At 54.5% G+C, this 23,030-nt stretch overlaps 2 protein-coding genes and 1 pseudogene across 6 annotated transcripts in view; 2 read left to right on the plus strand and 1 right to left on the minus strand.

Annotated features, from left to right (window-relative positions):
- TBCD (tubulin folding cofactor D) overlaps positions 1 to 23,030 on the minus strand; it is a 139,438-nt gene that overhangs the window by 88,752 nt on the left and 27,656 nt on the right. For all 5 annotated transcript variants that reach the window (XM_072745294.1, XM_072745293.1, XM_072745296.1 and 2 more), the window contains 4 exons: positions 18,801 to 18,943; positions 17,749 to 17,809; positions 16,814 to 16,888; positions 13,696 to 13,790 (listed from right to left, as the gene is read on the minus strand). In XM_072745294.1, the coding sequence (XP_072601395.1) occupies positions 13,696 to 13,790; positions 16,814 to 16,888; positions 17,749 to 17,809; positions 18,801 to 18,943 (374 nt within the window). The remainder of the gene's footprint in view (positions 1 to 13,695; positions 13,791 to 16,813; positions 16,889 to 17,748; positions 17,810 to 18,800; positions 18,944 to 23,030) is intronic.
- On the plus strand, positions 4,047 to 6,586 carry ZNF750 (zinc finger protein 750). Its single transcript, XM_026000003.2, has 2 exons — positions 4,047 to 5,608; positions 5,754 to 6,586. The coding sequence occupies exons 1-2, from the start codon at positions 4,170 to 4,172 to the stop codon at positions 6,466 to 6,468; spliced, it is 2,154 nt and encodes a 717-aa protein (XP_025855788.2). The 5' UTR covers positions 4,047 to 4,169; the 3' UTR covers positions 6,469 to 6,586.
- On the plus strand, positions 19,227 to 22,624 carry LOC112920630 (uncharacterized; annotated as a pseudogene).

Consider the following 23,030-nt stretch of genomic DNA (forward strand, 5'->3'; position numbering starts at 1 on the left):
GCCGCGGGCCTATGAGCAGGAGCCCCGCAGCAGAGATGCAGCGGCCGCAGCTGGCTCACGGCGCTTTCCAAGGCAAAAAAGCACATCAGCTCAACCCCAGCAGATGTTTAAAATGCCTGATGTCACAAACGGCCATCTTTGGGTAAAACAGGACAACTTCTGGAAGCTCGCACGGGCCCCATGTGTGTGGCCTTAGGTCACCACCCCCGCGGTCTCTCCCCCTCAGACGGCCACTCAGTCTGACAAGACTCCACAAGGGAGGCCACAGAGGCAGGCAGAGCGCAGAGCTGACCCCGCATTTCAGTGACAGCCACCCTGACCCCACCCTGAGGGAGGGAGGGAAGGTGCCTGAAGGGCAGCTCCCAGCACGTCCTGCAGATCAAGAGTAAACACACGGCCCTCTGTTTAGGGCCACACTAACACCTGGACTTTAAGACGTGCTAACCCTGCAGTTCTCTAACAGAAGCCAAATTAAAGGGGTCCTGCGTCGCAGATCAATGAGAAAGACCCGCACCCCCAGGAACAGGCCATGTGAACCCCCTCCGGCCATCCTTAGAAAAGCCTCACCTCCCAATGCAAATCCAAACTTACTACCATTAGTTCTCCACTGTGTTGTTTTGGCAACAATACCCTTTTTTCAGAATATTTAACACCCGCAGCTGCCAGCGAGCATCAAGTCCAGCAGATACAAGCTGGCCTGGCAGAGACGGTCGCACACTGCGTCCCTGCAGAGGGCGAGCCTGACGAGGTCCTGGGCAGTCAGGCTGAGTTCCCTCATCCTCGTAAACGTCCCTGGGGCAGGAGAACTCACTGACATCACGCTATGGGCTGTCCCCTTTGAGCGCTTACAATAGCCTCAGTTTTGTCCCACCTATTTCTCTGATATTATTGCATTTTTACGACCAAGTGAATACGCCCGTCTCCATCGGCATCTGAAGCAGCTGTGCTCCCTTGTTTTAATTAGTGAATTGTGCAACCTGAGAGGTCAGTTTACCCAAAGTTACTAACACTACTGCACCTGTGAGTCCATCGCAGGCTTCCCTTCCCACAGGTCAGCGCCCTGGACGCTCTCACCCCCTAGGGCGCTGGCATGATCCCCAAAGAAGCGATTTACTGTCCTGTATGCTAACCGAACAAAGAACAAAAATTCAGACAAGAACTTTACACATGACATCATTAGACTGAAAAAAGCGTATATTAACATAAAACCAATTAGCGCCCCAGCTTTTCGTCCAGGTAACGCTAAGGTAACTTAAGTATATAAACTACCTCCTACAGATGTTCGATCAATAGGCTATAGGTTTTTCTCCACGTTTGCCTAAAAGTATCAGCGGTGCTAAGTGATACTGCTCCTGAAACTAACGCACCGTCGTAGAACGCATCTGAATCATTCTCCTAAATCCTGAGGGAACTTTTCATTCATCCACCGCCTGGGGTTTGGGATGCTGGTGGCGCCGCATCTGTGTCCACTCTCGGTGCTATACTCTGGGCTCACACTTGATAAAGTTTTGCAACTGTCATCATTTTGATCATGATGCTTCTAGCTGGTGATGAAATCACTTTTCGGATCTTTGCCATAACATATCCTATACAATCATGGGAACCTGACTTGCAGAGGTTCTCACGCCTTCAGAACCAGGGAGCATGGTGAGACGTGCCGGTACACGCCCGCTGACTTATCTAGCTGGCCCAGGTTGGCTGGAATCGCTTCCTGACGGGCGGCAAGGAAATTGTGCTTTTATAGCCCAGAGCATACCTACCCCCCCGAGGTATGGGCTGAACTCATAAAGAGTTATTTCACGTTTTTCCCTCTAATAAGAGGGGAAGTTTAGAAAGACGCAGAGCTCTGCTTACCGGTGTAACAAGCCGGGCTCTGACACTGCCTTGCAACTCCTGCAGCTGTGTAGCGGGAGGGCAGGAACAGGCAAGGTGAGTCAATGTGCACCCCCCGCCCCGGGCTCTGGGGACAACCCCCCCACCCCCTGCCGGTCACAGGGCAGCCAAAAGTCTCGTCTCTCACCCAAAATACATGCCTCACCACTACTGCTCTGCAGAAACTCCTCAACAGAAGGGCCACAGACATGGGCAGAAAGTACTTCCCAGCACTTCTCAATAAGCAGGCACCTCTAGAAGCAAGGGACGATGATGAAGCCGGTTAACAGAGGCAGTCCATCTGGGGGTGCGGGGAGCGCTTCTTTATGTTTTTAAGGAATATGAATAAATGAGTAGAGAAACCAGTTTGCTAAGAATAAAATCAGAAAGCTCTCTCAGAAATCTAAGGCATCCCAGTGAACACCCACACCCCACCTGCTCCCCCCCCCCACACCACTGATGACCTCATCGCAGTGTGTGGGATCGCAAGGAAGGCATTTCAGAGAAACGTTTTATTTTGTAAAAACAAGTCTCTTCAATTTCCCATACGTTTTTTACCATTTTTAAAAGGCTGCTTTCCAGCTGAGAGTTTTAGCACCCCGATGTCTAGAAGGTGACGCTTTATCCACGAAGGCTCAGGAGGCACAGGACTGACCTCATTTGCCTATTCCTTAAAGCAAAACTACATCTGAAAACAGTCTTGTTAAATCGTTTCCTCTTAACTTTATTCTTAAGCTGTCTGAAAGCCGCCGCCGCAGCTCTGAGTGAAGGAGCGGGCGACTCCGCCCGCTGCCCTCCAGCCTCCCCACCCACACGCTTGCTCCTCGACACAGTCACTCCATGGGCTGGTCCGGGGCACCCAGCCGCGCCGCCAGGGCCTTGGGAGATCCTCCCAGACCTCACGTCTTTGTTCTCGGTTTCGGGTTATGAGGCAGAGAGAGTGCCCCAGGGGTGTGCGGAGCAGCCTTGAAGGAAACCAGGCTGAGATCTCCGGTTAAGCCTGGGAGGGGGCAGGGATCCGGGACAGGAGGGCCCTGCGGGAAGGGATCGAAGGCCAGAGACACCTGCAGCCTCTGCGGGGTCCCAGGGCCCTGGGGGAGGTGACGGGCCCCACTGGCCCCCACATCCCTGCCCGCCACTTGGCCAAGGACGACCCAGGGCCCACTTCCTAAGGGGTAAAGGCCGGGATGGTGGCCTAGCACAGTCCAACCATCCGTCCAACAGGCACCACCATTTGGAGGGAAGGCCAGGAAGGGCAGGCAGGGGCCCTGGGCCGGACTAGCTCTCAGCTGTCCACACCCACCTGTGTGTGCCGGCCGGGCGGGCATGGGCTGAGCGCGAGAACCACGAGGTGGGCGGCGGAAACACAGCCGTGAAGGAGAAGGTTCGGTCCCTCACAGGGCTAAGAAACTCACCTTGATAGCATCTCAAAACCACCTGAGTCAACATAAACACGGCACTTAGGTTTGTATCTGAGACAGCATAAATGCTACTCACCGATAAAGCTGACTTTTTCTTTGGACTCTGGAAGCGGTAGGGTGGGACTGCGTATTTAAATGTTCTCTTCTAAGCGCCCACGCGTAGAACACAGCATGACTAAATAGGGACAGGATGGTCAAGGAGCCCTGGCGACGTGTCACACGCAGCCCTTCCCGGCTCTAAGGGAGCCATGTGAGCGTCCCACACAGGCCAGGCCCCGGTAGTCACAGTCAGCGCAGTCAGGTCGGCACCACAGACTCCAGGGGGACGAGCCGGGGACGGGGCGTCTCAACAGTCACCTGGCCTCAGGCCACAACCTCCTGGCACCCAAGGCCTCAGGTCACAGGATAAAGGTTCCCCAAACTCAAAGGACTACAGGTGTCCTCAGAGCGGACACTGACACACCACACGCTTCTTGGCCCCAAGGCGACTCTTCCAGGTCAGACTTGAGAAAACAGGAACGTTGTGGGGGCTGGCGGCCAGGTAGTAAGTCGGGGGCAGTCGGCGCTCACCACCTCCGGGCAGCGACGAGGGCGGTGACCCCTGTACCCCAGGTGACCTGTTGTGCAGCCGGGCTAGTTCCTCCTTGACCCGTTAAGCTAGTGTCCCGACCCTAAGGCTCTGCTCCTCTGTTGCAGCACCCGGCCCCAATGAGCAGGACGCCCCCCATCAGACCCACGGCACGTGGAGCTGGCGGCAAATAGAAGCTCTTGGAAAGCAAACAAAGGAGAAGCCACGAAACTGCAAGACCTTCATTCGCCAGAAGCCGGCAGTGCTCGGACCAGGGGGACACCAGCGCCTACAGCACAGGAGAGAACATGAGTCTCCTCAAAGAGCGAAAACCAAAAAAGCCGCATTACATCCCAAGGCCTCCAGGAAAGCCCTTCAAGTATAAGTGTTTCCAGTGTCCCTTCACTTGCAATGAAAAGTCTCACCTGTTCAACCACATGAAGTACGGTCTCTGCAAAAACTCCATCACCTTAGTGTCAGAGCAGGACCGAGTGCCGAAGTGCCCCAAATCCAACTCTCTGGACCCCAAGCAGACCAATCAGGCAGACTCGGCAGCAAAGCCCACCTCCGCCAAACCCGTCGCCAACGGGCTCCCACACTTTGATGCCAAGCTCCAGCAAAGCCTCACCAAGGATGACGTGAAGGAAAATCTAGAACTGCACGCACGTGGGCCCCACAGGGGCCCAGGACAGAAGCCCACCCTCCACGAGGAAGCTGCACCCCCGAGTCCAGCTCCAGAAGCCCCGCGGGGCACCCAGCCTGTCCTGGAAGGCATCGTGCGGCCCTCGGCATTCGTCCCAGTGGGGGAGCACAGGCTGAAGGGGCCAGAACACGCTGAGGCCCCCGAACTGCTGGCGCTGCCCAACCCCACGGCCAAAGCCACCGCCTTCCACACCAAGTCTGCATTCCACACTCCCGGCTACCCATGGAAGGCTGGCTCGCCTTTCCTCCCGCCCGAGTTCCCACACAAAATCCCTTCTACAAAGGGGTTTAGTGCCATTTCCCCTTATGTGCACCCCGCGATCCCAGAGTACCCGCCGCACTTCTACACTGAGCACGGACTGGCCACCATCTACTCGCCCTACCTACTCGCCGGGAACTCACCTGAGTGCGATGCCCCCCTGCTGCCTGTCTACGGGGCCCAAGACCAGAGGCACCTGCTGCCTCCGCCGGGGCCGGTCCCGAAGCACCTGAACCCCCCCTCGGCCTACGACCATTACAGGTTCTTCCAGCAGTACCACCCCAACCTGCCCATTCCGTACGGGTTTTACAGACCAGAGGCTGCGTTCTCCTCCTACGGTCTCAGACTCCCGGCCGTCGCAGGTGTTTCCAGAGATCAAAGCTCCCACCTCCTGGAAGAAGCTGCCCTGCTCTACCCGGCCCTGAGTCCGTCCAAGTCAAGTCCTTCCAGCACCCACAAAAAGCACACCGAGTGTGAGAAGGGGAGCCCAAGTCCCGAGGCTGAAGATCGCCCCAAAGACGAGCAGAGGGACGCAGAGGGGACCAAAATGAGCCCTCGAGCCGGCAGCGCGGCCACGGGCTCCCCGGGAAGGCCGAGTCCCACCAACTTCACGCAGACAAGTCAGCCGTGCGCCGGGCCGTGCGGCCTCTCGGACAAGCCAGGCCCCGGCGTCCCGGGACGGCTCCACCCGCCCGAACACGGCCTCACAGCCTTCAGGCCTGTCAAGAAGAGCGCAGAGCACCCACAATCGCAGGTTCTGGAGAACACAGACGAGTCTCCAAAGAGGTAAGAAAAGTTTCATTTTCAAAATCTCCGGAGCGTGGCCCGGGTTGTGCTCCAGCAGCCAAGCGCGTGCGGGCTCGCGGCGCCTCAGAGCGGCGCTTTCCCGGGCAAGGTTCCCATTAAGCCTCTCTCTGCCTCTCTCCTCCAGCCTGGACGCCACGAGCGGAGACGCTGCGGGTGCGGGTGCGACAGGAAGTGCCTCCCCCGGCCCGGAGGCCACCCCGTCCAGCCCGGAGGACAGCTCCCGGACAGCCCCGCTGAACCTCTCCAGGAAACCAGAGGCTCCGCCAGCCACGCACGGCCCCGCGTACAAGGACTTCGCGGAGCTGCAGGACGTGCCTCTGAACCTGTCGGTGAAGGACCCCTGCAACGCCCTGCCCCCGAGGCCCCCGTTCCACCGCCCGCCGCGAGGCGCAGACCCGGCCGCCGCGGCCGCCCCGAGCCCCGACGCGCCCAGAGCCGAGGATGGGCCCGAGCAGGCGCAGACAGACCCCAGCAGCCCCGACGCCGCCGCACGGCCCCCAACGGCGCCCCCCGCGAGGGCCCAGGAGCCGGCAGCGGTGGACAGCAGCGACGAGCAGAAGCAGACGGCGGCCGTGGCCCTCTGCCAGCTGGCAGCCTACAGCCCGGGGACCGTCCGGGTGGGCGACGGGGAGCCCACGGCCCCAGAGTCCACCTGCCAGCAGGATGCACCCACGGTCCGCGCCACAGGGAACCAGGAGGCTCAGTGTGACCCCAGACCCAGAGCGCAAAAGAGGACAAGTCCGAGGGATGCAGGGAAGTCCCAGCAAGGGACCAAGAAGACGAAGCCGAGCGACACAGCCAGAGTGTTCACTCTCCGGAAAAGAACACGGGTGTCCTAGTGCCCGGGCCCCGTGGGATGCAGACACGCCTCCCAAGCAGGTGGCAAGAGCAGCAAATCTCCACTGGCGCCTTCACTGTATCTGGTCAATTTTTTATGATGCAGTTTCTTTTTTCTTCTCAAAAAACACACACAAAAAAAACAAAAAAATAAAAAACGAACAAAAGAAAGAAAAAACTGCAACTTCAGTTTCTGTAAATATTAAGCATGAATATTCAAAGGTGCTTCTACTTTTTGGTTGTAAAAATATTTAAATGACTCATACACTTAAGACTGATGAGTTAAACTGCCTTTCATTTTTGTAAAATGTCACATGGAATACACAGACTAAAAGACAGCTTTTAGGTGTACACCATCTTATAGGAAAGCTTTAAAAATACTTTTCTTATAAATACCTTAGTACTAAAACAAACAGCTTTAACTGTTTTGCTAACAATTCTGCTGCATGTTTTCAAGTAAGTAACAGTTACTGGGGGGAAAAAATGCCAGGAGAAAACATTCCCAGTCCTGTCATTAAAGTGCCCGAGGTAAAAACTACGTGATTTGTTACGAGGACACACGAACATCAAGAGGCTATTTATACACATAATTTATTTCCACCAGGGAAAAACGTATCGCGGGAGTGGCTATACGTTCCTACTTCTTCATGATGCTACAGTGAATTTCCCGACTCATTCTGCCTTGTTTTCCACTTTCTAAAATGATGTATATATTGCCAATTTTCCAATAAACTCATAGGTGACTTTAAGAGCACATGAACTCTGTGTGATGTTTTAGTCTGGCACAACAAACTCGGTGAGGGAAGGAACAAGCTGAGGCAACAAACTGAGAAAAAGAGCCCCTGCCCCTGTGTGTGTACGTGTGTGCGTGTGGGCACGCGTGCATGTGTGGTGCCACAAACAGGAGGCACCAAGTCTGGCCCTGCACACCTGCCCGGGGCTCCCCAGGCCTCAGGTCCTACAACTGCCACCTGAGAAAAGGCCGTCCGCACCGGCACGCCCCACCCCACGGGCCCTCGGGAGACCCCTTCCTCCCACTTTTCAGGAGGGCCCCTGCCCTCTGACGCACCAGCTGGGCTATGCACCAAGGGCCACGGGGCACAGCAGTGGGTGCCGAGGTGTGCCTTCAGACAACCACATGCGGTTAACCCAAAACGCAGTTAACCACACGAACGTGAGGGGCACGTGCATTCCCTTCACTATGACGCCAGGGCTCTCTCGTTCTTATACCTAAATGCTCTGACAAAGAACAAAAGTAGGATAACCCTGCTTTCCGGCCAATCAACACCCTGCAGGAAGCAACACCATACATCAGGGGCTGTGTTCCAGGCTCGGGACCCAAAGCCTGGCACCCAGAGACAAGCCCTCCCCTCCGGCTTTACGCACAAGAACACAAACCTTCCGTGTCAAGGGCCCAAAGATTCGGAGACCACGATGTTTTAAAGTTCACCCAAAGTGTAAGGCATCATCCGAAGTGATAAAAAGAGGAAGCAGGACTGTTAACGACCGTGCAGCCCCCTGCCACAGCGCATCGGAGGAGATGCACGCCTCGGAGCTCTCGGGAGGCAGAGGCCGCCACCAGCTGCGGATTCTCGCTGTGGAGCATGTGTGCCTGCAGCAGGACGACGGACCCCTCTCATGCAATTCCCCCAGAGGTCACACGTCACAGCCACGGAGACCCTGGCAGGCCCTTCAGATCTGTCTTGAAAGCACAACGGAGGGCACCTAGGTGGCTCGGTTGGTCAGCGTCAGACTCTTGATTTTGGCTCCGGTCACGATCTCCAGGTAGTAAGACTGACCGAGCCCCGTGTTGGGCTCCACGTTCAGTGGGGAGTCCGCTTGAGATTCTCTGTCCCCCTCTGCCCCCCTCCCCCCACACTCTCTCTCCCTGTCTCTCTCACTAAATAATAATGATTTCAAAGCACAGTGCACTCCTAGATCTCTGTAACAAAAAGTCTTGCTGCTTTTTTAACTATACTACCTTTCTGTATTTGCTTGTGACCCAACTCGAGAGTTCTAAGTTTTTAACCTTTACATGTAAAAAATAATAAACCCTCAAAGTTAAATGCAGAATGATTTCCCTACGACCCTGCAATTCCACTCCCAGGTACACACCCCGAAGAAGTAAAAACAAGGACTCAAACAGGTACGTGTACACCAAAGTTCACAGTAACATTATTCACAAGAGTCACAAGATGAAAGCAACACAAGCGGATCGATGAACAGATAAAACGGGATATCCACTGGGCAGACCACTCAACCGTCCAGAGGAACGACGTTCTGACAAACGCTACAGCAGGAATTAACCTTGAAGACCTCCTGCTTGGGGAATTAAGCCCGACACAAATGGACAAACCTTGTACAACTCTACCTGTGGGAGCACCTCAGCGGGCAAATTCATAGAGGCAGGCAGAGGGGTGGCTACCAGGAGCCGCAGGGGAAGGGAGAGGGGAGCTTACGAGGACGGTTTCTGTTCAGGATGATGAAAAGTTTTCAGAAATGGTGATAATGGTTGTACAAACTGTAAATGTGGCTGATACCACTGAATTGTACACGTAAAAATAGCAAGGCAAATGTTTCTATTATGTATTTTTTTTAATACACCCAAAACCTTGAATCATGTACCTTAAATACGTAAACTGCCCAGCAGGTGAACTGTCTCTCAATACAGCTAACAGGGACCTTGAATGCGTACTGAAGAGGGAAACAAAATGCTGACAAGAGGGATCCCTGGGTGGCGCAGCAGTTTGGCACCTGCCTTTGGCCCAGGGTGCGATCCTGGAGACCCGGGATCGAATCCCACATAGGGCTCACGGTGCATGGAGCCTGCTTCTCCCTCTGCCTGTGTTTCTGCCTCTCTCTCTCTCTCTTTCTCTCTCTCTCTGTGTGTGTGACTATCATAAATAAATAAAAAAAAATTTAAAAAAAAAGTTCAAAATGCTGACAAGAACCCTTCTGAAGAGGCTTCCCAGCAGCCCGTGGCAATCTGCCCCACCACCAGCTCAACCTTCGCCACGATGCCACACTCCGTGGGGAAAGAGGGCACGGGAGGTGTGAAATAAAGCACACACACGTTCATCAAGGAGAAAAGCACTTTAATTCAGAAGGGCCGAACGACTACTTCACATACTAAGTCAAAGAGGTCTCATTATGGTATTCACGTCTTTCTAGGTTTTTTTTTTAAGTTTTTGTTTATTTTTAAGCAATCTCTACACCCTGTGAGGCTCGAACTCTGAGATCAAGAGTCACGTGGCTCTTCCAACTGAGCCAGCCGGGTGCCCGATTCACTTTCCTTACAGACGGGAATGTCCAACAGTAGAAAATACACAAAGGTTAAAAACCGGAGAGGCACATGGTCCTCAGAACAGGAAGGTGCCAGGACTGTGAGGAGCACTGGAGAGTGCAACCCCTCTCAGGCCCGGCTGCTCCCTTGGGAACTGATGTACACAGGCCTGTGGGGAGCGACGAGGTCAGGAGAGGTCCATGTTCTGCAACCACAGAGCTGCGGTCACAGCCGGGCCCCACCTCCCAAAGCAGGCTGACTCCAGGCTCCGTGGCACCTGGGCCAAGGAAACAGTATGGCAGTGCCACCAACACGGCCCCTTCCGGGGACACAGGACTGCCTCCGTGGCAGACTTTGGCTTGCAGACGCCAGCCCCACCCCCACCCCACCCCACTGGGGCCAGACAGTGGCACTGCTAGCCTTCCAGTCTTCTCTCACAGGCACTTCTCTAATAAAATCTCTGCACATCTAATCCCGTCTCAGCATCTGTCTCTGCTCAGGGGACCCAGACTAATGCCGGAACGCTAGTCAAATGCTAGTTTTGGATAATGTCACAGAATATGGCAAAGGAGGGAACTCCACGAATCTGTCCCTCCACCACAACGACCATTAAGCCAGCAAAAACAGACTCAACTTGTTCAGAACTCTGAAATCTCATCAAAAACTCACAGCACCCGGGAGAGTGCTGAGTGAAGAAAAAAAAACTACAAAATTTCAGCACTTAAGGAAATCTCTGTTACGTCACTCACTGGCAGTCTACCAACATAATGGAACGGAGACTTCAGTGACCAGACACAACAAGGAATACAGTCGTTACAAACAGAAAAGTCACTAAATGGACAATGATCACCTTCAACAAGCAACAAGAGCAAACCCCTGGGAACAGGGAAAACCTGATTTCCACAGTTACCACGCTATAGTATTCAAAATGTCCAGTTTTGGGGCATCTCGGTGGCTCAGTGGTTGAGCATCTGCTCTTGGCTCAAGTCATGATCCCAGGATCCTGGGATCAAGTCCTGCATCAGGCTCCCCACAAAGAGCCTGCTTCTCCCTCTGCCTATGTATCTGCTTCTCTCTGTCTCTCATGAATAAATATAATCTTAAAAAATAAAAAAAGAAAAGCAGAGAAATTGTCCCAGAGGAAACCCAGACATTGTACTAAAATGAGACAAAGACTTTAAATCAATTTTCAGATAGGCTCAAAGAGCTAAGGGATACCAAGAGAACAATGTCCAAACAAACACAGAATGTAAATAAAAAGACAGAACACATAGAAAGAGACCATATAGAAATTCTGAAACTGAAAAACACAGTAAGAGACCTGAAAACTTCAGGTGAGCTGTACAATGGCAGATCTGAGCAAGCAGAAGAAAGAATCAGTGAACCTGAAGAGAGCGTAACCGGTGTTACCCAGTCTGAGGAGCAAGAAAAGAAGAAGAAAAAGGAACAAATGTTAGCCTGTGTCAGCTTCGGAGCCTGTGCCAAGACAACAATCACTGTTCCCAAGGCCTGGTGCCATCCTTCCCGGGCCGGAGACGGCACAGCTCCCTGCGACCCCGCCAGGCACAGCAAGGGCCTGGCAGGAGGATTCAGCACACATGGAAGACGCCACCGGGCCACAGGCAGCCAGCCAATCAAGCGAAGAGACACATTTTATCTTCTAGATTTTAGCCAACAGCTTGACACTTGTCATTCCTGACACCAACGCCCACGTTCTCTCACTCCAGCAGCTAGATCCGGTGGGCACTGCAACATCATAAGATACGATGGGCACATGCACACCAGCCAGTCTCAGGCATGGAAAGCAGAGGCAAGGCTCTATGTCCTTCAGTTAAACAGGAGTCAGAACCACCCACTTAGGGATTTCACCTTGTCTGTCACACACTCACACAGAAGACTGGTCTTAAATCAAAATGCAGGACTTTGGTACAAATGACACCAACCAGAAAGTGAAAAAACCACCATGGAATGGGGAAAAAAACTCCAGATCCTATATCTAGTGAAAGACTTACCAGGATACATGAAAAACTCACAGCAACAACAAAAAGACAGCCTTATTTACCTTTTTTTAAAGATGTTTTTATTTTTATTTATTTGTTTATGAGAGGAGACAGAGGCAGAAACACAGGCAGAGGGAGAAGCAGGCTCCCCACAAGGAGCTCGATGCGAGACTCAATTCTGGACCCCAGGATCACTCTCTGAGCTGAAGGCAGACGCTAAACAGTTGAGCCACCCAGGCATCCCGACAGCCCCGTTTTTTAAATGAGCAAAGAATATGAACAGACAATTCTCCAACAAAAATATCCAAATGGCCAAAAAGCACATGAAAAGATGCTCAACATCATTGGCCAACCATGGAAATGCAAATTAGAGCCAAAGTGAGATGCCACTTCACACCCATTAAGAGAAAAACAAGTGTTGGGGGGGATGTGGAGAAAGTGGAAGCTGCATATGCCGTTGGAGGAAATTTAAATGGTACTACCATTTTGGAAGACCATTTGGCAGCTCCTCAAAAAGCTGAAGACAGAGTTACCACATGACCCAACAACTCCACTCCTAGACAGATACCCAAGAGAACCAGAATCGTACGTCCACACAAAAACCTGCACACGAACGTTCACAGCAGCGTTATCCATAATCCAAAAGGGACAAATCCAAATGTCCATCAACTGATGAACAGATAAACGGCCTGGTGTATCCAGACAGTGAGTGGAACATTAAGGCATAAAGAGGGACAAGGTACTACTGTTGCGTGCTACAACGTGGATGAACCTCGAAAACATCACACTAAGTCAAAGAAGTCAGGCACAAGACACTACCGTAGATTCCACTTAAAGTGACCCGCAAAGGCAAATTCAGAGACAGAAAGCAGATCAGTGGTTGTCTGCAGTGGGTGTGTCAAGGAGAAAGGGGGAGTGACTGCCCCTGAGCACAGGGTTTCTTTGTGGGACAACAAAAATGTTCTGAAATTAGATTATGATGATGGTTGCACAACCCTGTAAACATAAACCATTGAACTGTACACTCTAAATGGGTGAACTTCACGGTATGTAAACTTTATCTCGGTAAAGCTGCCACAAAAATAAGCAGAAATAGGAAACAGAATCTTGACAGTCTCAGAGGCTCCTCACGCTTCGCGATGCCAAGGGCAAAGCCGTTACTCCTGATACCCCACAGCTCAGATGCTAAGAGCACAATGCAGGGCCCCACCCGCCTCTGCACAGACATCTTCATCCTGGACAGACGCCAACTCCCAGGGCATCTGTGCCCAGAGCATCTGTGGCGACACAGCCCCGGATAGGGCCTTCTCCGTCCTTTGCGGGTATCCTTCACTTCTGTCCACACCCAGAGTGGATCCCCATCAGCCAGACCGGGCTTCATAGGGCCACAGCCCCACCCTCCCTCCACGTGCGGAGGCCCAACAGCTGGCACACACAGCTTGGAGCTCGGTGGCCCCTCTGCGTCTGCCACACTGTGCCCCCGTACCCCTGCTCAGGCCCGCTACCAAGCTTCCTCGGGCCCTCCGTCCCCTCCTCTTGTTCCCAGGGGACCATGATGTCACTCCACGTGACGAGTACAGCAGCAGTACACAACTTCTTAATAGGCAACAGCACCCCCACAGGGGTGAAAACCAGTCCTGAGGGACAAGAAAATCTCAGACATTACAATGGTTCATGGCTCCCCGAATGCAAACACACACTGTACCAGTGGTATTGAAATTTCACAGCAGGGAGAAGAGACAGCTGGAAAGTCAGGAAGGTTGATATAAGCAAGCTGAAAGACACAGGTCTAGTTTGCTTTCTCCTGCACAGAAATGCACCAGAGAGTGAGGGCAGAGGCCGGGTGTGTGCTCACGGCAGCCCACGCTGCAGACACTGGGTGAAGTAAAGCACCGACGTGCTACAAACCGTCCTGATGATGCAAAGCAAATGTCTGCAATACTCACCATCCTCGAGTCGAGAAGGGAGCAACAGGCCTCTTCTGCCCAGTTCCGCCAACGCCAGACAGCCACCGTGCCAGGCATTGTCCGTCTCCTGAAAACTGAGACACACAGAAAGCCTGAGATTGCAGCGCTCCTGCCGGCTTCTCGCGCCGTGCACACACACTGCAGGTCCACGTCCTATTCCCGGGAGCCTCACTGAAAGCTGCTCGTGGGTTTTCAGAGTCGGACAGCTGAAGAAGTAAATAAGCACCGTGTCCAGGGCTTCTCTTCAGGTCTCCCGCTGACAAGCACGGGCCCAGGTGGGCCCCACGTGCTGCCAACCGAGGAAGCAGGCCACAGGTGTGCGTCCGCGAGACACCCAGGCTCCACACAGGTTTCCTGACACAGCAGCGTGTGCCAGCGGACTACACACCCAACAACTCACCCTAGCCACAGGCACTAAAGCCCGGGGACTCGCAGCACAGGGATTCTATCAAAATAAGGCTGGACTACATCAGCAGAGAGGGCAGGAGACCTCCTTCCCTGGCTTAAAGCAGAGATTAAAATGTCAGAATGAAATGCCGGTGAGAGAACTGGTTTTGCACTATTTGAAACACAGACTTTTAATAAATGATTCTGCCAATTAATCAAGTCGTAGTAAAATTGTACATCTAATAAAGTTTTCCCTGAAGTGGTCGGGAAGCTCACATTTACAGGTCCACCCTGGGATCATGAATAGCGAGAAGTCGTTCTTATAGTGCTAAGGGCTGTCCTGAAGTTCTACACTCGGCTGCCAATATAAACATGGAAATACGCTTCGCCAAAAAGCAGGAGGCATTATAGGGCCCTTTCCTGTTCTAAATCCATCATTCTGGGCTGCCTGGGCGGCTCGGCGGTAGGGCATTTGCCTCTGGCTCAGGGCATGACCTCAGGGTCCTGGGATCAAGTCCTGCATCAGGCTCCCCGCAGGGAGCCTGCCTCTCCCCCCACCTGTATCTCTCATAAATAAATGAAGAAAAATCTTTAATTAAGTAATTAATTAACTAATCCATCATTCTGATGGCAAAGAAATGTTTAAGAAAACTAACTGAACTGCATCCCTCCTAGCAACAAGCAAAAGAACGTGCAGAAAGGAGAAAGCCTAGTCTTATCTGCTCACTCCTGCGTGCCAGGGCCTACAGACATGGACTCCCGGAGACAGACGGAGGTGCTGCCCCGTGGGCGTCACCACCAACTAATGCCAATTTTTATTTCCAATTATAAATGTTTAAGTTCCAAGTTTTTTAAATGTCTGTCCCAAAGGCCATCTGACCATTTCAAAATCTAATATTGCATCTTGTGTTCTTTAGGATTTTATTTTATTTTATTTATTTATTTATTTTTTTGGTTTTTTTCTTTTTTTTTTCCTTTTTTTTTTTTTTCTTTAGGATTTTAAATGGAAAAAATGCTTCATGCTTTTCTTAAGATTTGATATATTTTTTAAGATTTATTTATTCGAGGGATCCCTGGGTGGCGCAGTGGTTTAGCGCCTGCCTTTGGCCCAGGGCGTGATCCTGGAGACCCGGGATCAAGTCCCACGTCGGGCTCCCGGTGCATGGAGCCTGCTTCTCCCTCTGCCTGTGTCTCTGGCTCTCTCTCTCTCTCTCTCTGACTATCATAAATAAATAAAATTCAAAAAAAAAAAAAAAAAAGATTTATTTATTTGAGAGCAAGCAAGCGATCAAGAGAGCGAGTACAAGCAGAGAGGGAGGCAGAGGGAGAAGCAGACTCCCTGAGCCACTCAGGCGCCCCGAGATTTGATGTCTTAAAGACACCTGCAAAAGATCAGCATTATGACGACTCATTTATGACCACAACAATCACCAGTTACACCAATGCCCGTTTCCGAACTAAACGTGTGCACCGCTGCTGGTCAACAGCTATGGAAAGGGGCACAACATTCCATCAGGCCTGTGGCCCGAGGGGAAACCAGGAAGACCAACGCCCTGCTGGCCCCTACCCTGCCCTCCAGGGGGGCTCAGGAACAGCGCCTCTCCCGCACGGCCTCAGGCAGTGCCGCCAGACGTCAGCCCACTCACTCTCTCCAAGGCCCGAACCGCACAAGCAGACGTGGACACAAACATGCAAGGTGACAACACTGTTATCACTGCATCGGCTGAGCCAGGGCACGCTAGCGTGCTGCCAAGTGGCAGAGGGCAAGTTCTGTCGCAGATCCAAGCGCAGGGCAATCCTGGGAGGGTACAGGGTCACGGGAGAATGGAGAACAGCAAGAGGCAGAGCCGTGAGTGGGTAGGTTCAGGAGAGAAAGGCCCAGAAGGGCCCAGGGACCCCAGCCCCAAACCACCAGGGGCAGTAAGCAGCACAGAGGAGGAGGACCTCAGAGGTGACCGAGTGGAGCTTGTGGAGGACAAGCAACGGTCAGTGTAGAAGGGATGGCCAAGACATTCTCGTTGATGTACTCACCTGTGCACCCAATATCCCTGGAGGACACAGGAAAAGTGGTGCCCCTCGGGTACCAGGAGGAGGGGACGATGTGTGCGGGGGCAGGTCAGAGAGAGGCACTTCAGCATCTTTCCTTCCATTTTGAATTTTTAACTAAAATATTACCCAACCAAAAGCAAAGATAAAACGAAGAGAAGAATAGAAAGCAGGAGCAGCCCCGGTGGCTCAGTGGTTTAGCGTCGCCTGCAGCCCAGGGCCTGACCCTGGAAACCCCGGATTGAGTCCCATGTCAGGCTCCCTGCATGGAGCCCGCTTCTCCCTGTGCCTGTGTCTCTGCCTCTCTCTCTTTCTCTCTGAATGAATAAATAAATAAATATTAAAAAAAAAAATAGAAAGGAGCCATGTGGTGCATCAGGGGAAGGGAGGTGCTCCCTGGGGCCGCGGCAGGGCCACCAAAGGTTTCTCAAAGTCACAGAGACTCCGAGAAGCCGCACCACATTAAATGTAATGGGATCTAAAGCTGATAACAGAAATGTAACAGAAATAACCAAAGTCCTCAAATTTGACTTCAAAAGGAAAGCAAAAAGGCTCTGGAGGCTCTGACGACAAGCTCAGCTGAACGACGATGTAAAAGGGTAGAAGCAAAGAAGAGCCACCGCTTTTAGCCGGAAGCATGTCTCCGTCTGATCGTCTCACGTACCTGAAACAATCCAGCACGGACCCAACCACGTCATCCGCCAGCTCTCTGGGAAGCCTCGCAGCCATCCTGCCAATCCTGCAAGCGAGACAGCACTCCGTCAGCATCGCCCCCGCCGTGAGGGGCACAATCGAGGAGGAACCGTCCCCACAAACTCCCCCCCTCCAGGGAACGGCAACGAGGGGCAGGCCCAGGGCAAGCCTCGCACACGCTCTGCTCGGCACGAGGCCAGCTGCCTGCAGGAGCCCCATCCTAGCGACAAAAACACACGGACACAGGCACATCCCGAGGAAGGGAGACACGGGGCAGGTGCGCCCATACGGCAGCAGCGTGCCGGCGTCGAGGCTGCCCCCCACATCCACACTGGACACCCCGACTGGGTCAGCATCCCTCCCGGCCCAGCCCACTCCGCCCACACGGGACTCTGGGCTCAGAGGCTGCCTGCTGCCGAGTGAACGCCTTCTCTGCCAGAAGAGAAGGGGGCCCCCGGCCTCTCTGGTTCCCAGAGGACCAACAGCACTGCCCGCCCGCGGCTCCGGGTTCGGGGGGCCGTGCTAGTGTCTGCTTGCTGCGTGGGGGCCGTGCCTGCCTGCGCAAGGTGGGAGGGGCTGCTGATGGGACACGGAAGAGCAAGAAAAGGAACCTTTGCAACGCAAGAAGGCGAACGTGGCATGCCCATGGTCCTGCCCACTGCGGCCAGAAAGGCCAGATGACGAAGGAGCCTCATACCCCAGTAGCTTATGTTCTTTAAAATTAGAACATAAAGTAATAAACATCTATTAGGAAAAACCATTCCACCTTCGAAAAACCTCTAAGGCATTCGCAGCTCTCAACTACACATGAAGTGCTGAATGACGGAGGCGCTCACAGACCACGGGCCCCGAGCAAAAGCTGTCGGCCCCGGGCCCAGCTCCCGCAGCGGGACGGCGGGCACCTACCCTTTGGCCGCAGACCACCGCACGATCGTGTCCTGGTCCTTCAGCCCAACCAGCAGCTGCTCTGCAAGAACACAGGAAGGCCGAGACCATGAGCCGCACGCACTCCCCGCCGTCCTAGGGAGGTCCTGCATTGCCCCGGTCACTCAAGAGCACCATGAGGGAAACTACATGAAGAGGGCAGAAAGCACCGCTGAGAAGGCTTCCCGGAGATCAGTGTCGGCCAGAGGGTGTAGAAAAGAGGGTCTCCTGGGGCCTCGGGCACAGGCCAGACTCCAGGAAGAGCCACACAGAGACCCGAAGGAAGTGGGAGATGTCAGAGGCCTCTCGGTAAGGGCATGGCAAGCCCCAGTCAATGGAGACCTTGACCGAGGTCACCAAACACGTAGGAAGGACAGGGGTCAAGTTCACTGTGACCGGGGCAGCGTAGGACCCCAGGGGTTGGGGGAGCAGGAAGTGTAGACAAGTCTGAGAAGCAGCTCACTGTGAAGGGGAAGAGAACGGACGTGAGAAACAGTGACAGGGACCAGGGGAGGAGCAAGCTGTCCCTCGTGGACAGGGAGGCTGGGGTACAGCTCAACGACGGTGGGAGACCCCGCAGTGGGGGAGGGGGGAACCCGACAAGGACGAGTGGCAGGAGGCTGGCAGGGTGTCAGGGCCCCTGCAATGAGGCTCTGCCCTCTGTGTGAGCACGGGACGGTCCTCGGGTCCCTGGGCCCAGGGCTCCTCAAGTTTGCTGCAGGAGGGACACCCCAGGGAAGCCACCACTCCCTCCCCCAAGGAGGCGACCTGGGGGCGGCGGCTGCACCCGGGAAGGCATGGTGGAGGGCGGGGTACCTGGTCCTGAGCTAGAAGGGACGGGCGGGCTCACCCCGGGGAAGCACTCGGTGAAGAGACACAGGGGCACCGGACTGCAGGCCAACGGCCACAAGCTCCTTGAAAGGTGCGGAAGGTCCCAGAAGGCCACGTGACGCAGGCACAAGAGGGGAGGAGGGCATGCAGCCAACGCGGTGCTCGCGGAGGAGCGTCCCCCGGCCCATGGGGGCCCCACCCACCTATCACGCTCTCCACGTCCTCAGGCACGTCATAGTCGCCGTCGCCGTCGCCGTCAGCAGTCTCCGCGGGCATCTGCGACCCCTCCGGACCCTGCGCGCGCGGCTGCAGGTTGGCGGCCAGGGAGCGGCAGCCGCGCTGGTACCTGCGAACACACGCTGCCTGAGCCGCGGCCGCCAGGAGCGAGCCTCCAGGGAGCCAGGGGCCTGGGCCGTGACTCCCCGTGTGCGACAGGCGGCCGCGCAGCCCTGGGAGGCACCCACGGGGCTGCCCACAGGGACCCCCAGCACGGAGCACCGCACCGCCCGAGCCCCTGCAGCGGCGCCGGAGGCCGGGGTGAGCGCACCAGCGGACGTGGTCACGAGGGCTCCTGCCCGAGCCCCAGCAGCCCTGCCCTGCCCTCCGGCCGCCGAGCCGCAGGCGTGTCCATGGCTGGCCTGGCCCCGGCTGTCCACGCCACTGCCTCGGAGGCGGGGGCGGACCCCCAGCCGCGCACGAGCACAGCTTCAGGGACACAGAACCTGACGCCACCCACTCGGTCACCCGCAGCTCAGCAGTCACCAGCCGCCCACCACGGCCCACTGTGACATCGTGCCATCCTCTGCCGTTGGTGCGGCCAGACCCACGGCTCCGGGCCAGGAGGCTGCGGCCGCGAGGGACTGTCCCTCCCAGGGAGGCTCAGGGAGACGGGGCTTCCGCCTCGCCACCCCTCTCCCTGACACAGGCCGGTCGCCACGCTGCACCGCACGCTGTGCCCCATGTGCCGGGACCTGTGGGAGGCCTCGAGCAGACAGCCGCGGGAATGTGGCCCCCCAGGACATGCGCGCCCGTGGGCGGGGCCCCACCCCCCAACCGGACACCCTGGTGAAGTCTGAGACACACCCTGACCACGGCCCCAGCTACGGTGCACCCAGATGCCAATCCACAGAAATGAGGGCATCAAACACGCACCATTTTAAGCTGCTCAATCCGGGGGTACCGCTACACGACTGGGATTCTGTCCTTCACAAGAAATCCATGAGGGGTCTTTGTCCCTTTCTGGATGGAGGGTCCTTTGTGACATTAATGAAGGGACCTGGAAGCTCCCAGGCTCCTAAGGATGCAGACTGGTCACCGTGGGAACCAACCAGAGACTGAGGGCTGGAACCTGACTCTCACCTCCTGACCCCCAGAGAGAGGACAGGGGCTGAGGTTCAATGAACCGCCAACGGCCGATGGCTTAACCAATCGTGCCTCCGTAATGAAGCCGCCGTAGAACTCCCGAAGGACGGGGTCTGGAGAGCTCCTGGGTGGTGAGCGTGTGAGACCCAGGGAGAGAGCACACCGCCCCCACGCCCCACCTGCGCTTCTCTCCCACCTGGCTGCTCCTGACCTGTATCCCTTTAGAGTAAACTGGTCCTCTAGTTAACAAAATGTTTCTCTGAGTTCTAGGAGCTGCTCTAGCACGTTAAATGTGCCCGAGGAAGGAAGTGTGGGGATCCCAATTTATACTTAGTCAAGGCACAGGTGACAACCTGGACCTGCTCCGGGCATCTGAGTGATGCAGGTGGGGGCGAACAGGACAGTCTTGTGGGACGGAGCCCTTAACCTGAGGAATCAGACACTACCTCTGGGTAGACAGGGCGAGAACAGGGAGACACCCACAGCTGGCGTCCAGGGAATCTGCTGGTGTGGGGAGAAAAACCACACTTGAGAGCAGGTGTCAGAACGGGAGTAGCAGCACATCACTAACTCAGGTAGAGCATCCCCCGCCACCACAGGAGCGTCCTCAGACTCATAACCTGCCCGGCACGGGACCCAACGAGGCCGTTCCCTTGCTCCTGTTCTCAAATCAGTACGCACGCTGATTATCTCACGGGAACGTACTCACCCGAACACTCAGCAACCACAACTACAAAGATGACAGACCTTAGGCGGCCACGGGCTTACCCTTCTGCCATCAACAACTACAAAACCCGGATGGAAGTTGAGACCAGCCAGTGGCACACACGAGATGACAATCAAGGCCAGGCTACCATTCCTCACGGCAGGAGGTGCCAGGAGCACCCCACCTCCACCTGCTTCCTCCCCAAAGGTCCTCTCTAAACCGCAGCACAGGAAAAGAGAGCTCAAGCACAGAGCAGCAGTCTTGCCTGGTGATGAAAAGAATTCACGACCACAGAGATGGTGACTATCTGGGGAGAGACGCCGGAGAAAAACTAACTGCTGAGAAGGAAATCCACAATTGTGCACAGGAGTCCCCTTGGACGACCCCTAAGACGTGTGAGGGCAGGACGAGAACCAGAAGCACCGCGAGAGAGCAGGCGGGAAGCTGAGAGCTGAGCGGAGTCCGGCGGTCACGTAAGGCTGGAGAGTCCCCGCACGTGGGCCCAGCAAGGGAGACCAGGCAGCCGCGCACTAGAAGACGGGGCGTGACGAAGGAGCAAGGGCTGCGCTCCGGGGAAGAGGAGCGGAAGACAGACCACCCTAACGTGGCCCCAGGAGGAGGGAGCAGCCCCAGCAAGTTAGCAGCCTGCCAGACGGGCTTGCTCCTGGTCAAGAAGGCAGCCGACAGAAGAACGACACTGAAGATAAAACACAAATATAACAGAGGAGATAAAATGGAAGAAAAAGGAAGAGACAGAAAAAAATAGCAAGATGATAGATTTCCATTAAATGTACACAGAAATGCAAACCAAATAAAGTAATTAGGCTGCTGAGTTCTTTTCCTTCCCACATAAAGGTTTACAGTCCCTGTGATCATCCACTCCACGTGCCAACTGAGCTGGAGAACTCAGATGTTCAGCCAAATGTTACTCTGTGCGTGCCTGAGTGCTTTTGGGCGAGATGAACATTTAACCTGGTAGACGGAATAAACCAGATGGTCCTCCCCGGTGCGGGTGGGCCTTGTCCAATCAGTGGAAGACCTGAACAGAGCAAAGAGGCCAACCGTCCGCCGGGGGAAGGAGTTCTTCCTGCCTTTAGACTCAAATGCCACCGTGAGCCCTCCTGGGTCTCCAGCTTTCTGACTCACCCTGCAGATCTCGGGACTTGCCAGCCTCCACAACCACACGAGCCAATTCTTCACAAGTGTCGTGCAAGCGCACGCACATGCCCACTTACCCTACTGGCTCTGTGTCCCTGGAGAATCCTAGTAACTGTACTGAACATTAATTTTCCAAGGCATTTTGGAAACTAACCACTAACACTTAGTCTCATAAACAACTTCTTACAGAATGAGCTATGTGACCCCCAAGGCTAATTAAGTAAAACATCACTAGAACATTAACACACTTCTCTGGAATTTGCTGGAATTTGAGCCAAAGGCTGAGTCGAGCTTTACCGAACAATTCCTCCCAAGCCACCCATATCAATTCTTGAAATAAAACGGAAGACGCTCAGCTCTGTCCCTGCCACCACCGAGTCACACGGAGGCAGAGGTCCGGATGCACTCAAGAGTGAGGAAGGCACTGCTGCTGGGGGACAATCAATGGACGTTAATACCGATTCACAAGAGGCTGAAGACCACCCTCATCCACAACGGCCTAGCACGGGAATCTGCAAAGCTGCCAAAGCCTTAGACACGTGCCCGACCCACCTCTGTGCGCTTGCATCAACTGTGAGGAGCCGGTGTGTGCCGAGCTGGCGCGGGCGCTTTGTGCTGAGCGTCAAGTCAACCTAATTAAGGTTGATGACAACGAGAAAAGAGGGGAATGCACGGGCCTCTGTCAAACTGACAGAAAAGGAAGATAAAGTGGTTGGCTGCAGTTGTGTGATGGTTAAGGACTACAGCAAGGAGTCTCAGGCCAGGGATGTCATCGAGGAATGCTTCAAACACAAGAAATGAACCAATACAGAGCTTGGTTCCTGTTCCTCATGAAAATACAAAAACAAAAAAACAAAACAAAAAACCCAAAGAGTAGACAGGCCGGGTGGCTCAGTGGTTTAGCGCTGCCTTCAGCCCAGGGTGTGACCCCAGGGTCCTGGGATCGAGTCCCGCGTCGGGCTCCCTGCGTGGAGCCTGCTCCTCCCTCTGCCTGTGTCTCTGCCTCTCTCTCTCCCTGTCTCTCATGGATAAATAAATAAAATTGTAAAAAAAAAAAAAAAAAAAATTCAAAGACCGTTAAAAACACAGTACTCCAAGCGCAGCAGAGAAGTCTGTGTCTGTGGGAGCCACTAGTGCCCCAGCAATGTGTTAATTAACACAGGCTACCCTCAGACCATTAGCTAAAACACCTTCCGTCCGCAGGCAG

The sequence above is a fragment of the Vulpes vulpes genome, chromosome 2, assembly GCF_048418805.1.
Source record: "Vulpes vulpes isolate BD-2025 chromosome 2, VulVul3, whole genome shotgun sequence".
NCBI classification, from domain to species: Eukaryota; Metazoa; Chordata; class Mammalia; order Carnivora; family Canidae; genus Vulpes; species Vulpes vulpes.

Excerpts from the sequence above, each read along its gene's own strand:
- ZNF750 (XM_026000003.2), top strand. The coding sequence starts at position 4,170 with ATGAGTCTCCTCAAAGAGCGAAAACCAAAAAAGCCGCATTACATCCCA. Across the intron at positions 5,609-5,753 it reads ACAGACGAGTCTCCAAAGAG|CCTGGACGCCACGAGCGGAG; the intron begins GTAAGAAAAGTT and ends TCTCTCCTCCAG.